The sequence below is a fragment of the Chanos chanos genome, chromosome 9, assembly GCF_902362185.1.
Source record: "Chanos chanos chromosome 9, fChaCha1.1, whole genome shotgun sequence".
Classification (NCBI taxonomy): domain Eukaryota; kingdom Metazoa; phylum Chordata; class Actinopteri; order Gonorynchiformes; family Chanidae; genus Chanos; species Chanos chanos.
This window is the reverse complement of record NC_044503.1, coordinates 11,015,800-11,029,787: the sequence shown is the minus strand read 5'-3', so window position 1 is coordinate 11,029,787 and position 13,988 is coordinate 11,015,800. Positions and strand designations below refer to the sequence as shown.

The window sequence follows — 13,988 nt, the reverse complement described above, 5'->3', positions numbered from 1 at the left end:
TGGATTGCAGTGTGAAACGCGTGAACCATGGTCATTGTATGATACTTTGACCGTGTCTATATATCTGTGGCTGACAGCTTTCATTAAGGTGTTGTTATGCACATGAAAAATAAAAAAATAGGTGCAAACAGATATTTAGGAGTCTACCCCTCCGCCCTCCAGCTAAAATAGCGCAGAACACAGTAGGCGGTTTTGGATTACCATTTTAAACACCAATGAGAGAGGGGGCGTGGTCTTTTGTATAATATGTGAAGTAGCTGCTGTAGTTTGACGGACAGTGCAGTCCCAGTCGTAGTTCCCAAAGTTACAGACGCAACGATATCCAATTGAAAACACAATGACTACGCCGAAGAAAGTGTGCATCGTTGGCTCTGGCAACTGGTAATAGAATGGTTCCGGCGTATTATTGTCCTCTTGCAGTTCGTTTGATTAATAGTTTTGATTTAGGCTTTTGCAACCTCAGTCAGCGTAACGTTTCTGTCTGTCGATTTCATTTGTTTAAACCGGTGTAACTTTTACTGGTGTAACATAGTGTAACTGCTTTAACAATGGGGAATTTGAGATTTAAAAGAACTGTCGTCTGATCCAATGGTGGTCAACCGATTTTATTTCTCTTAAACGAATACAAAGTGTTTAGGTCTGTTTTGGGCAGTATGGCAGCCTCAACAGGTGTGCAAAACCTTAAGAAATCAACAGGCTCGCTGTTTGGCTGGCCAGAATCCTTCGCTGGTGCAGGGTAACAAGACGCTGATGTGTGAAATGTTAAAAACACCTGACCAAATCAGTCAAACTAGTTAGTTTCCCTTCCCAATACTTCGGTACAAGTTTGTCGACAAGCTGAAAATCAGCAAAATGCGGTGGAAACGTATTTTAAACCCAGATTGCTGCAATGTTTACGAGTGCTGACTCAGCGTACCTTGATTTACTTGAGAATTCATCAATGTTCAAACTTCTGCTTATGAAAGCTTTAATCCCAAATGGCTCGTGACAAAGCTAAAACTCATGATCAGGCACGTAATGTTAATGTTTTCTTGTTCCATCAAAGCCTACTCCCATCACCTAAGAAGGTGCGTAGCCTTTTGCAGAAAAAGATTTAAAACAACAATAAGCCGTTTCTTTCTACCCACATTTTTTGAACGCTGCGTATCCAGGTGCAAAGAGGGTGAACGAGGGTGAACAGAAACGTTCACCAGGCTACCTGTGCTCATGATTACTGTGTTAAGTTGCTTCCACCTTGCCTAGTGCATGTGGTGTATATCTAGTATCCCCTTTCTCTCTCTCTAATCCACTCTATCAGGGGCTCAGCCATCGCTAAAATCGTAGGACTTAATGCAGCACGGAACGCAAAATTTGATTCTGTGGTGAATATGTGGGTGTTCGAGGAGATGGTCAATGGAAAGAAACTAACAGAGATCATAAACACAGAACATGAAAACGTGAAATATCTTCCAGGACGAAAACTGCCTGAGAATGTGGTAAGAATAATCATAAGGAGCAGTAAAAACAGCACTGACACTCATTACTTGTATGAGAAATCTCCAGTGTTTACATGAGTAGATAAAACCCACTGTATCCAGTTTATGAGTCTAAATGGCTGGACAAGGTCTGATAAATTACTTTATGATTGCATAACGCTCTCTCTCTCTCTCTCTCTCTCTCTCTCTCTCTCTCTTTTTCAGGTGGCTGTGGCAGATGTGACAGAGGCTGTGAGTGGTGCTGACATTCTGCTGTTTGTGATTCCACATCAGTTCATCGGTCGAGTGTGTGACACCATACAGGGGAAAATCAAACAAGATGCAGTGGGGATGTCACTTATCAAGGTGTTCCATCCTGCTCTTTTTCTTTTTCTGTCCTTCTGTCTTTCTTTCTTTCTTTCTTTCTTTCTTTCTTTCTTTCTCTGCTCTCACTAACTTTCTTCTCTTCTCTTCATTCAACTTTGTTTTCCTTTTTTTTTCTCTCTACATTTTTAATCTCTTATTGACTAATTTCCTTTTGTTCATGAAAATGTTGGTTGTGTGATTAATACAACACACCCAGCAGTCTGTATGTGGTAATACTACTGTCAAACCACAGGACCTCTGTACTGCTTTACTTTTGACCTACATTGAAAAAGAGGATGACAAAGGGTGACGTGTGTGTGTGTGTGTGTGTGTGTGTTTGTAAATATGTCAGGGGGTTGATGAAGGTCCAGATGGGCTGAAGCTGATATCTGAGGTGATAAAGGAAAAGCTGGGTATCAGCATGAGTGTTCTGATGGGAGCCAACATTGCCAATGAAGTGGCAGATGAGAAATTCTGTGAGACAACTATAGGTGGGGGCAGTTTTCGTAATTTCCTTTGAAGCTTTTCACCTTGGTCCCTGTATCAGGATTAAATTTCTCTCTCTCGTGTGTATGTGTGTGTGTGTGTGTGTGTGTGTGTAAGGCTGTAAGGACAAGACTCAGGGAACACTGCTGAAAGAACTGATGCAGACCGATCACTTTCGTGTCACGGTGGTCGAGGAGGCTGATGTAGTGGAGATTTGTGGTGCCCTGAAGGTAACGTGACCTTTCACCCACTTATAGTAAAAAGAAATGAAACTACACAAATCAAATTTCCAGTTTTAAGGCTCTTCAGCACCTTACGTAGCTAAATTAGATTTTCTTTTCTATACTGGAGGGTGGGGGTTCCCTGTCACTGCTTCAATGTATAATGACTATTGCTGTGTGTAGGCGTACCAAGGTTGATTGTTCAAGAGAGCTGTCATTGCATGAAGTTTCCAGTAGGGGTCACTGCACACACATGTATATATTGTGTTGAAAGAACCCTTTGAAACATCCCTTGACTGCCTCCCATTATTCCTGTAGAACATCGTGGCGGTAGGGGCAGGTTTTTGCGATGGCTTGGGCTACGGTGACAACACAAAAGCTGCGGTTATCCGACTCGGGCTGATGGAGATGATCGCCTTCGCCCGGCTCTTCTGCACTGCCGGCCCCGTTTCCCCCGCAACCTTCCTGGAGAGCTGCGGCGTGGCCGACCTCATCACCACGTGCTACGGAGGACGCAATCGCAAGGTAGCCGAAGCCTTCGCCAAAACCGGAAAGGTAAGAGGAAGCGCTCTGACTTTGAATGGAGAGGAATTATTTCTCTCTCTTTTATCTCTCTCATAAATGATAGAAGTATGGTTTGCATCATCTCTTCTTTAGACTCCCCATAAGCTTTCCGTTTTGGTTTTTTAAGTTAGCGCTGCTATAGGAGAGTATGTGTGTTTTGTCTGTGCAGTCTCTAGAAGAGTTGGAGAAGGAGATGCTGAATGGTCAGAAGCTCCAGGGTCCAGCCACAGCCACTGAAGTCCACCTCATCCTGAAACACAGAAACCTCCTGGACAAGTGAGAGTTTCTCCATTATGTTACATTATTATTAGTATAATTTATCATGGCACTGCCTGTACTGTAAGTTTTACCCCAGGCTAGGGCAAAAAAACCATTTAGAAATCAAGGTATGTTTTATGTGACTTTCTCTCTTCACTTTCCCAGTGGCTTACTTTTTGCCTTCTCTCTTTCTCTCTCTTTTCCTGCAGGTTTCCTCTCTTTAATGCAGTGTACAAAATCTGTTATCAAGGTCATCCAGTAACTGAGTTCATTGATTGCTTAAAGAACCATCCAGAACACATGTGAGGGGAGCAGCTGCCTGAGATGTGTGTGTGTGTGTGTGTGTTTGTGTGTGTCTCTTAGAGAGAGAGAGAGAGAAAAAGAAAGCTCTTTACGTCCCCATTCAGAGTTATGGCTCCAGTCCATAGCCAAGCTCAGTGCAGAATCTGGTGTTGGCATTGTGGCTGCTCAGACCATTCTAGATTCAGCACAGAGTAGCTATACAGAACAGGAACAAAGACTACATGTGTTTCTGTGTTTGTAACACTACAAGAACCACAAAGACTGCCCGTGTGTCTTTGTTTCTGTGTCTTTGCGTAGCTCTTTGGATTCATGGTTGTGTCTCTTAGGGCCTGTAGTGTTTGTGGAGCCTTAAATACCAAATCCTCCCTGTTCTTCTATTCTGTGAACCGTTCAAGGCCAAAGACTACTCCACATCCTGCCTAGAAAAGAACAGTGCACAGAGTGCACTGAGTATTTGTAATTCGCCAATATTCTCCATAACCTGGCTGTAAAATAAATAATGATCTATATATTACTGACACCTTCCTGTTTGTTTTCAGTTTTTTTTGTTTTTTTTTTGTCCAAAGGCCGACGTCTTTTCCATGTGTTTGTGCAACTTGTGCTATTATCTATTGTATCTTCTGAATCAGCACACTGTAAGTGGCATTTAAATAATCAACATGTTATATAAACAAAATAATGGTATTAAGAAACCAATTTGGTTGTGGTTTAATAGCATATTAAACCACCCACCGTGCAAGGAAAAAAAACAAAAACAAATGAACAAATGCAGGAACTGTTTACTTTTTAAAAAATGGTTTAATTTGCCAGGCTGAAGCCCTCTCTGAAAGAGGAGGTGGAGAACACAAAGCTTCCCTTAGCACATGTCTTGATAATATGCATACAATTACATTAAGCTATGACAACAATGATGAAATGGTAGGTGGGGTTATAAAGGCTTATGTCTGGGTAGTATTGATAATGTTTACCGCTCAACAGAATTGGTCTGTGAACTGGAAGGAACAAATCTGTAACACTAACCAAGGCTTACAGAAGGATACACCCAGTGATGTGGCGCGAGGCTTGAAGCTAACAATGACTAACAATGACATAAAATGATTCCAGAGCTTCCCTCTGAGAACCAGTTGTGAACATTTATGGACCAGAAGGGCAGGAAATGTGTGGAATCAGTATCTGATCTTTGGGCAGGTGTCCATTTGCTCAAACACATCTTCGCTGAATTCGTTATACTGCAGGCTAAGAGAGAGCAAAAGAGACAAAGAGAACACAATATTAAGCATGTAAAATATTAAAGTGCGCAGGGAGTACGTAGTAACATTAAACCTAATACCGTCTTAACAGTGCTTCCCCGACCCTGTTCACCTGTGACTCACCCAATTCTACCACGGCTAGTAGATTCTACAGCTAATGATCTCAGTTGTGTTAAGACCTAAAATGTGCAAAGCTCTAGGTTGGCAGGAACAGGATTGGGAAATTTGTCTGTATGTCAGTGGAAAGTATTCAGGCGTACGCTGCTTACTTAAGTTCCTGCATTGCCTGTCGATCCTGCATCATTTTGACCAAGGGCAGAACCGAGGAATCGGTGAGCTTGTTGTTCTTCAGGATGAGCGTTGAGAGAGTGTTGCTAGCAGCGACTGCTTCACACAACTCCTCAACGCAGTTATCCGTCAGGTCCAGCATCTCAACACTGTGTGAAGATGGTAAGCAACAGGAGTTACCAAACAGAGACAACACACAACCCTAAAACTGTCTGAGAAACCGTAGTTTGAATCGTATTGCGAATGGCTTTCGGCTGCTGATTCAAAATGGTTATGTTACTTACTCTAGTAGCTCGAGTTTACAGTGTGTGTGTTTGAGGGCAGTCCACAGGTGTTTTGCTCCACTGTCTCCAACTCTGTTGAGTCCGACTGAAAGTTCCTTCAGTTTACAGATTCCTGACACCAATGCACTTCCCAAAGCCCTGAAGTTTGCTTCAGTCAGCTCACACCTCACAATACTGCACACACACACACACACACATCAGTGGCTACCAGTGAAACGATTCCTAAGAAATACTAAAAGAAGCAACAAAAAAAGATAAAGGGCGTTTTTTGCAGTTTGGGGTAATGAACGGACAATATGCACTCACACACCTTAGTTTCTCCAAAGAACAGTTGGGTGATTTGAGGGCGTCACAGATGAGCATGGCTCCTGATTCGCCGAGTTCATTGACTGACAGCTCCAGGTCAGTCAGAGAACAGTTTGCCGACTGAAGAGCAGCAGCCAGAGCAGAGCAACAGGAGCCAGTTAACTCGCAATCAAACAACCTACGGGGCACAGCAACATGCGTATGAAAATACATCTGCCTGAAACTCTCTGTAGATCACCGAGATGTGCAATTCTATCTTCGGCTAATTGAAGGTATTTAGCCAGGGCTCTGTGGAGGGTCATGAACCTTAGACTGCAACGATCAGTAGAGTGATTAAGGACAGCTTCTAAAAGAATGTGACCAGTCCTGTTTATCTGGGCAGTGGTGTCAGCCAGGGACTCTCTCTCTCTCTCTCTCTCTCTGTCTCTCTCTGCCAATTCAGTTGCTGAAAGAGGTGACCACTCCTCTCCTCCAACACTATTACTTTTCTTGACCACACAGCTCTCAGAGAGAAAACAGCAGTGATTGGCTGGGTTCATATTCACCAGATGTGGCTGCCGTATGAAGGGGAGATTTCAAGTAACTGGATATTCCAAATTGGAGAGGAAATGTGAGCAGATAAAGAAGAGTGTTAATGTTACAGGTTTAAGGTTTAAAAAGTTCATTGTTTGCTGTTTTGGTATGTATTCAAGATGTATGATGTAGTCTCCCCTCTATGTGTGCAGAGTATTTGTTGTAGAGAGTTTGAGTACCGTTGGTCAATGTACGTGTTGTAAAGGATTACCTCACTGTGTACAGGATATGCAATGAAGACCGTTACCTCAGAGTGGTCAGGCTGCAGTTTCCCTCCTGTAACGCATGGGAGAGGGACTGCACTCCCTGGTCAGTGACTGAGTTCCTCATCAAGTCCAGACTCTTCAGTCCTGAGAGACCACCAGTCAGAGCAGAGGCCAATGCTGGCATTGACGCAACTGTTAGTTCACAACTGTCAAGACTACAGAATACACACACACACACACACACACACACACACACAAATTAGGCTATGTCACTGATGCACCAGCATCGAAATCAATGTTTGCGTGTGTGTGTGTGTGTGTGTGTGTGTGAGCCTGTACCAGAGCTCCTGCAGTTTGCAATGAGTGCTGCGGAGCATATCACAAAGAGGAATGAGACCTTGATCCCGCAGGTCATTTGCTCTCAGGTCTAATATCCGCAGCTTAGAACCACCAGCCAACATAATAGCCAGTGATTTACCGCATGCCTCCGTCAATGCACATGCCGATAACCTAAAAACACATTCACAGGGAGGGGATTTCAACACAGACTAAACTTGTTTTACCCTTTCGCTAAATGAGTATGTTTTACTGACATGTTTTCAAGATTCAAGAGATTTATTTTTCTCACGCTTGACTGTGCAACAGCAGTGAGACTTATTGCGACAACTCCAACAACCGTGCAAACATAAAGCTAAATATCAGTATAAAATTAAATAAGAAAAGAAAAAGTATAAAGCTACGTATAGGTAAAGGAACAGAGAGTCAATATAACAATAATAAATATTAAAGTAAGTAATTTTAAGTTCAAGTTTAAGCATGCGATCATACTTGAGTTTCGACAGATCCGAATGGGTGAGTCCTGGGAAGAGGACGTCCGCTCCTGCGTCTCCCAGTTTGGTCGAGGACAGATCCAAATCGGTCACATGGCTGTCGCTCAATGCTGCTGCTAGCTGCCTTACCACAGCCGGGCTGAGTGTGCTCTGAGAAAGACTTAGAGCACAGAGACAACATGATGAAGGCTTTCCTAGAGGGTAAAAAAAAACAAAACTTTTTGATTGAACACACACTTTAATACGAATTTATGGATAAAACTCACGTGATGGAGTGCGCCAGACGAAGCGCGGGTGTAAGAGCGAGCACCTGCTGTTCCGTTAAGGAGCTTCCGTACAAGTTCAGTTCCCTAACTTCCTCCAAACAGCTCGTCACATACGACAGCGTTGCGTAGTCTCGGTCCTGCAGGTGACTGTAACTTAAAGTCCTCCAGCTGTTGGGTTGGACGCTCTCTCTGATTAGTCTTGGGTCTTGGGTGTGCTGCAGGAGGCGCATGCAGTTGATGTGCTCCTCCTTTGCGAAACCCTGTAACACCTCAACTGCTTTGTCCCTCAGCCAATCACGGAACTCGGAGACGCGTTCACTTCTGAAAACCCCCACAGAGCCTTCCAGAAGCTTCCGTTGCGATGGATCGGAGAGCCCGGCCAGAAACGCATCGCAGAGGCCCGAGCGCCCGACCACTGCCTTGCCCTCGTCAGGCCCTGATTGGTCTAAGTAGAAAGAAAGCGCCACGAGAAACTCTTGCATTACGGGAGAGAGGAAGCAGAACGTTCCATCAGAGGTGGCAACATCATGGGTCATACGAATGAATGCAAAGAGCTTTTGGGAATCTAAGAGATCCTGCAGACCACACGCAATGATGTGACTAGTTGAGAAGGTACTATGTGTGTACTGGGAGCTGGTGTAGTTTGTGAAAGGAGTACACTGGTTGGCTAGTCTCCCTAGACCAATCAGAAGAACTCTTCTCCGTTCCTCACACATTCCCTGCTCCTGTAGTAGTTTAACTGTGATCATGCTGAGGAGCTGGGTGAGAGTCTGAGGGAACTCCTCCCCCGACTGTAGCTGGGTTTTAAACACACTGCACAGCGTCCAGCAAAATGCAGGACACACGCACAGATCCTGCACTCCAAGGGTCTGCTTGCAGTGCTGGAAGACCCGTGCGGCCCCATCTTTTTCGCTGAAGAACCGCTGGAAGAAGGTTCTCCACTGGACCTCAGAGAAACCCAGTACCTGCACACACTGCACAGGCTCCAGACTGACTGGTTCTCTTGACGTTACCAACACAGAGGCAGCGGGCAGCAGAGAGCCCTTCAGCAGGCTGGCAAGTAGCACTGAGGCAGATGCTTTCTGCAGTGGGTCGGAGATCAACCCAGAGACGTCCGAAAGGTTTTGGCAGTTCTCCAGCCCATCAAGTATGAGGAGCAGAGTGTTGGGCCTCTGGAAGGCAAGGGAGAGAAACTCAGCTGTGAGGTGTGCGTGCGCGCGAAGCAGCAGGTTTTGCAGGCTGAACTCCTCTGCAGGTTTGTTCATCTCCCTCGCGCATACTTTCAGCAACAGCGTGTATTGCTGCAGGCACGCGCCACTGGCCCAATCCTTAAGGAGCCACTCAGTCGCTGTGGTCTTGCCAACACCGACAGTTCCGTACAGAACAATCCTGCAGCCCTCACTGTCTGGAGAAAATGCCTGTGAGAGAAACTCTTCCACAGTTGAGCACATCTCTGAGTCTAGCTCAAGACATTCACTTCCATCCTCACTCACTGACACGGGTAAGTAGTAGTTGTTGAGAAGAAGTTCTGGCACAGACTGGCCACCCAGTAGGGAGGAGGGCGTTGTTTCACTCTGTAGTTTGGCTTTCACAGTCTCCATGTGCAGACGCTGAACATCTGGTAAAACACAAGATTAGCAAGAGAAGTCAACAGAAAACGTAACTTTATTGTGACAGCAAAAAGTAACAGAAAGTTGACTATAGCTGCACGCATTTTATTCGAGTGTTTTTTTTTAGGTTTAGGCTTAAACTACATGAGGTTTGAGTACATTTTCCCAAGTTACTCGACAGCATAATCTTTGCTGCATAGTATGGCTAGAGGAAGACCGATTGATTACCGGACAAAACGTCATTTTTGTTTTTCGCGTCCTGTGGCGTGGCCATGTCCCAAGCGCGGCTAGACGTAAAATTCCCGACCAACAGAAAAAAAAGATCTCCGATCCCTCTGAATGCCAAATTTGTGAAGGCTTTTGAAGTCACGGTGTACGTGCACCGTAATCGCTTGGATTTTTTTTAGAGGGGAAGTCGGAAGTGCTTTGTGAAATATACTGTTAAGTGTGTTGTGATAGTCGTGGCCATCGTCCAAGACACTCCCTTGTTAGGTACTTACTACGATTTATATGGAAACAATAAAGACCTCGTGTAGTAAACAGATTTGCATTTAGACATTTACGGACTTTTTACGGACTGCGTCTTTATGCACCGTCTATGTAATTCTCTCTTCGGTCTAGCAGCTGTTCGAGGTGTGTCTTTTGGTATGCATATCCATTCTTTAAAGGAAGATCGTATAGTTTACTTCAAGGACGAAAAGACAAAAAGAAAAAGAAAGCTGTATTCAAAACGGCTCTTCCTGGTAGGCCAGTTATTAACGTTACTGAATTGCAGCGCTAGATGGCAGTACCGCTCAATATTTGATCTCGTATTGCAAGGCGAAACCCCAGTCGAACTTCCAGTGAACTCGTATTTTGATACCTACACAACACTGATCCTAAGCAACACTATAAAGTGTATTACTTTTTAGTTATTTCCCATTCATCAGAAATACCCTTCTGCACAGAAGTTGTGCATTATTCTTCATGATCTACGATCTAGGTCAAATATGTCAATACTTAAAACGTTAAAACGTCCTGTTGATGATTTATCAGCGAACGGCGGGGAGTCCAGTAGATCAGGTTTTCAGTTCTGATGATGTAAGAAAACTGTTAAATGTTTACATTTGAGCAGTGGTTGACAGTAAGACTCCTGTGTGTGTCTCTGTGTGTCTGTGAGGGTCCTGAACCTTTGCTATGCACAGATTGTTCTTTCCCACAGGTTTCTACTCAATGGCTCTATTCTTTGGTGGGGGGGGGGGGGGGGGGTACAAGCTTTGATGTATTGTCTCCGACCTTTTCACCATGCTCTTGGCTTTTTCACCTTTTAAAGGGAAAATTACAGAGTTTGATCATACTGTATGTAAGGCATCAGGAAGGCACAGCTGAAAGTCAAAGATGAATTTATTGTCAACAAGTGGCATGTCGTAAAATTAAAATCCAGCACACGAAACGCACTTCACAAGTCAGCAGAGTAGGCCTGAGAGCTGGTGCTATGCAGAGATCAGTCTCTATATTACATTTCATATCCTGATAACACGTATTCTCATTTTTTCCATCCCAGCCTTTCAATTCTGAACATGTCATGCCATTACTAGTTTAGCAAGACCTTAGTCCAAACATACGATCATATGTTAATGAGCTTCTCTCAGAAGGATAGTTCTCTCTCACACTGGTCCCTGTCTCAGATCAGCATCCAAATTTTTTGGTGTCTAGACAGCACTTGTGAACAGCATTATAACAAGATCTTGTGGTTATAACAAGAATAGCCAGGGATTGTTTGTGATCGATTGACTGACGTTATTTGTGTCTGCTCAGAAGGGAGGAGACCAGGTATGCGTAAACTGATCTGCCGATCCGTTGCCAACATCTCTAAGCCCTCTGCTTTGATGCTCATATACTGCAAAGCATCACTCTTTTCAGGTCAGACCAGCCGCAGCGCTGTCCTCCTTTTGGTTTCATTCTCAGAAGATGTGACCTGCCATTTGATCAACATCTCATTATATGTGGTCACTCAGTCTATTCCTATGCTACATACATACTGATTCCTGGACATGCTCCTCCATCCCCTTTTGCATTCAAACAGGGGAAGAAGTAGAAGAGTATGTGTGCTGAACACACGCACTTCCTTACAAGGCAAGCAGAAAACAATAAATGAGGGCATTTAAAAAGAAACACAAATCCAATTATTACCTTTAAACTACGTGGAGAAAACAGCTAGGTACATACAGTCATGCATAAACGCATTCATTTCAATGGGGCCTCGTCTTCCTCTTTTATATCACGTCGCAGCTAAAATGGAGATACTTCAATATATGTATAGCTAATGTTTTTTGTATTATTGTTCCACACATCCCCCTTTTGACTCACAGTCTGTTGTCCTTTTGAGTCTGAAGAAAGCTGTGACGACCTCAGGTTGTGGTCGTGTTGGCTTTGATGCACTGGCCAGGTTGTCAGGCTCCTTAATCCCATAGACATATGTCGGGTGATGACCTTTATAAAACGGAGGAAACTCTGTCCTTTCTTTTACACCTGCGCATTCCCAGCGATAGTGACTCCTTGTGAACAGCATCGTCTGTATGGCAGAGAAAATTATTTTACATCACCGACACACAGAGTAACATTTAATGTCAAACAGATTTGGCTGTTTAGAACAAGAAATAGATCTCACAGTATCTGCTATGTCATTAAACATGTTGGAGTAATCAATAATCGTACATACAGGAGCAAATGGAAACACAAAATTACCACAGTATTAGGTAAGAAGGATGTGCAGAGAGCTCAGTATTTGTATTTGTATCTGTATTTGTTGATGCAGCAAAATTATTTGTATTTGTATTCGAATAAAAGTGGAGATAGGCGTAACAATCCTGTTTTAGTTTTTATTACACTTCTAATTTTAGGATATTTAAGTGTTAATATAAGTGTTCTTCAATACACTATTATAATAATTATTAGACATGAACTATTATAATAAATATGAACACTTCAATGTAACATTGGTTTATGGCTTTAATAAACCCAGCAACAAACATAGAACCATAAACATCATTGAAAAGAAAATCATTTTAAAACATTCAGCTCCTAATCCACACTCAAACCAGTGAACTAAACACTAAACTAATAAATGCCTTTGTGAACACTGTTGCTAGAATAGCTATAAATAGCGCTCTATTTCTCCAGTGTGATATCTGCAACCGTGTGACATACAGGCTGACTGAACACTGAGCACAGCGTCTAGGTGAACTAGCTAGTAACTGCACTGCCAGAGTTTACGTAGGCTAATCTCCTCCTCCCGGTCAAACAAACTCCGCTTCACATATCACAGGAAAACCCAAAACAAGTAACGTTATTATAAAGTACCTCAGCAAAGTAGTGAAGGTAAAAACATAGTAATAAAAAACCTAATCTAAACAAGATAGTGCCGTGGCAATGTACTACGTTTTTTCTATATTTTAGTAAGGTTGCGCCTCTCCTCCCCCCCCCCCCCCGAGTACTGTACTATTGTCTTCCTGTCGCGTCAGCACAGGCAGGCGGAGCACAAATACCCACAGCGCTCACAGTTATGAGGAACACCTGCTATTTGCCATGATTTATTTTTTCCCGAAAACAAATAATTTTTTTAATATTTGTACGAAATAGATATTCGTAAAACCCCACTATTTCTGCTGTGCCGAATACCGTATTCGGATTCGGCTCCACCCCAAACAGGTAACCACGAAACTGATCAATAATTATGACGCTCTCTTCTTTTCCCAGCTGTCATTGTCTATAACTTGTAGCCAATGAGTGACTATTTCTAATGAACTCAAAAGTTCAAAACCTAACCATAAAATAACATTTTATCTGTGAGGCTGGATGGCATGACTGTGACATTAATACTTTGTATTGTCATAATGTGCCTATACACCTGCGTGTGAGGGTGCGTGCGTTATAGCATGCGTTAGGACTATACTATTAATGTGGGGCAGTCTGCTAAAATACTCTGCACTATAGACCATCATAACTTTGTACATCTTTGGCAACACTGTGTGCTCCTTTTATGGTTATACTCTCGGTTAGAATGTGCTGTTAGGAGAGACTTTGAAGTAAAAATAGACATTCCACTTAGGTCAAATTTGACATGCAAGGAGCTCATGCATTTGTGACAAAAATGTGTGAGAACCGACACATACACGCACCTCTACATACTCACTCAGACATCACTGTCCTGCCTTTTTGTCCACACAAACACTTCACCAGAATACAAGCTTACACACACATTCAACACATAAACACATGTGTTGGAGATGTGGCACTCAAACTGTATCCAGACATCCCAGAAAGCTTTAATATTCAGGTGAAACCAACTGCAGTTTAATCTACGCTGTGATATAAACCGCCAGATTGATCACATGACACAAGGTCAGAACACATCTCGTTGAGGCTTCAACCTGACCGGAATTTGAAGGTATGCATTGTGTCATAAACAACAAAATCCACTGTCATTACGCATTTTCAATTCGCCAAAGCTGTCTGGATAGTATGTTACCATTATGTGACGCTTTGTCATATGCTGAGTACCATGCTGAGGCGGTCAGCATTTGCTCCAAATTCAGTTTCGTGGACTTCTTGTTCCCTTCCTTTACTGTAAGGTGGTTGTAGACCACAACCTACTGATCTAAATTTGTCTGACGTACGACCAATATTTTGACAGGAGTGGCAGAATTTCTTTTAAGTTTGCTTCATTTAATTCTCAGGCCTT

At 43.2% G+C, this 13,988-nt stretch overlaps 2 protein-coding genes across 3 annotated transcripts; one reads left to right on the top strand and one right to left on the bottom strand.

Annotated features, from left to right (window-relative positions):
• Positions 1–303: 303 nt before the first annotated feature.
• Positions 304–3,687, top strand: gpd1a (glycerol-3-phosphate dehydrogenase 1a). Of its 2 annotated transcripts, none has more exons than XM_030784082.1 (8): positions 304–381; positions 1,298–1,475; positions 1,749–1,820; positions 2,173–2,311; positions 2,424–2,536; positions 2,846–3,082; positions 3,261–3,367; positions 3,559–3,687. In XM_030784082.1, exons 1-8 carry the CDS (start codon positions 338–340, stop codon positions 3,653–3,655), a joined length of 987 nt encoding a protein of 328 aa, XP_030639942.1. In that variant the 5' UTR covers positions 304–337; the 3' UTR covers positions 3,656–3,687. The 2 variants fall into 2 exon arrangements, with proteins under 2 accessions (XP_030639942.1, XP_030639941.1); XM_030784081.1 differs by having other exon boundaries at positions 1,680–1,820.
• An 894-nt stretch (positions 3,688–4,581) lies between these two features.
• LOC115821351 (NACHT, LRR and PYD domains-containing protein 12) lies at positions 4,582–9,539 on the bottom strand. The gene is made up of 9 exons (XM_030785177.1): positions 9,494–9,539; positions 7,656–9,273; positions 7,388–7,549; positions 6,899–7,069; positions 6,601–6,774; positions 5,785–5,958; positions 5,475–5,648; positions 5,172–5,339; positions 4,582–4,888 (listed from the first exon to the last, which is right to left on the bottom strand). The coding sequence occupies exons 1-9, from the start codon at positions 9,537–9,539 to the stop codon at positions 4,819–4,821; spliced, it is 2,757 nt and encodes a 918-aa protein (XP_030641037.1). The 3' UTR covers positions 4,582–4,818.
• Positions 9,540–13,988: the final 4,449 nt, after the last annotated feature.

What these genes read in the sequence shown, in the direction of transcription:
- LOC115821351 (XM_030785177.1), bottom strand. Translation starts at nt 9,539, where the DNA reads ATGGCCACGCCACAGGACGCGAAAAACAAAAATGACGTTTTGTCCG. An exon ending in TGTTCTTTGGAGAAACTAAG is followed by an intron (nt 5,649 to 5,784) that starts GTGTGTGAGTGC and finishes GTGTGTGTGCAG; the next exon opens with TATTGTGAGGTGTGAGCTGA. An exon ending in CAGGCAATGCAGGAACTTAA is followed by an intron (nt 4,889 to 5,171) that starts GTAAGCAGCGTA and finishes GCTCTCTCTTAG; the next exon opens with CCTGCAGTATAACGAATTCA.
- gpd1a (XM_030784081.1), top strand. Translation starts at nt 338, where the DNA reads ATGACTACGCCGAAGAAAGTGTGCATCGTTGGCTCTGGCAACTG. An exon ending in ATCGTTGGCTCTGGCAACTG is followed by an intron (nt 382 to 1,297) that starts GTAATAGAATGG and finishes CCACTCTATCAG; the next exon opens with GGGCTCAGCCATCGCTAAAA. An exon ending in CCTTCGCCAAAACCGGAAAG is followed by an intron (nt 3,083 to 3,260) that starts GTAAGAGGAAGC and finishes TTGTCTGTGCAG; the next exon opens with TCTCTAGAAGAGTTGGAGAA.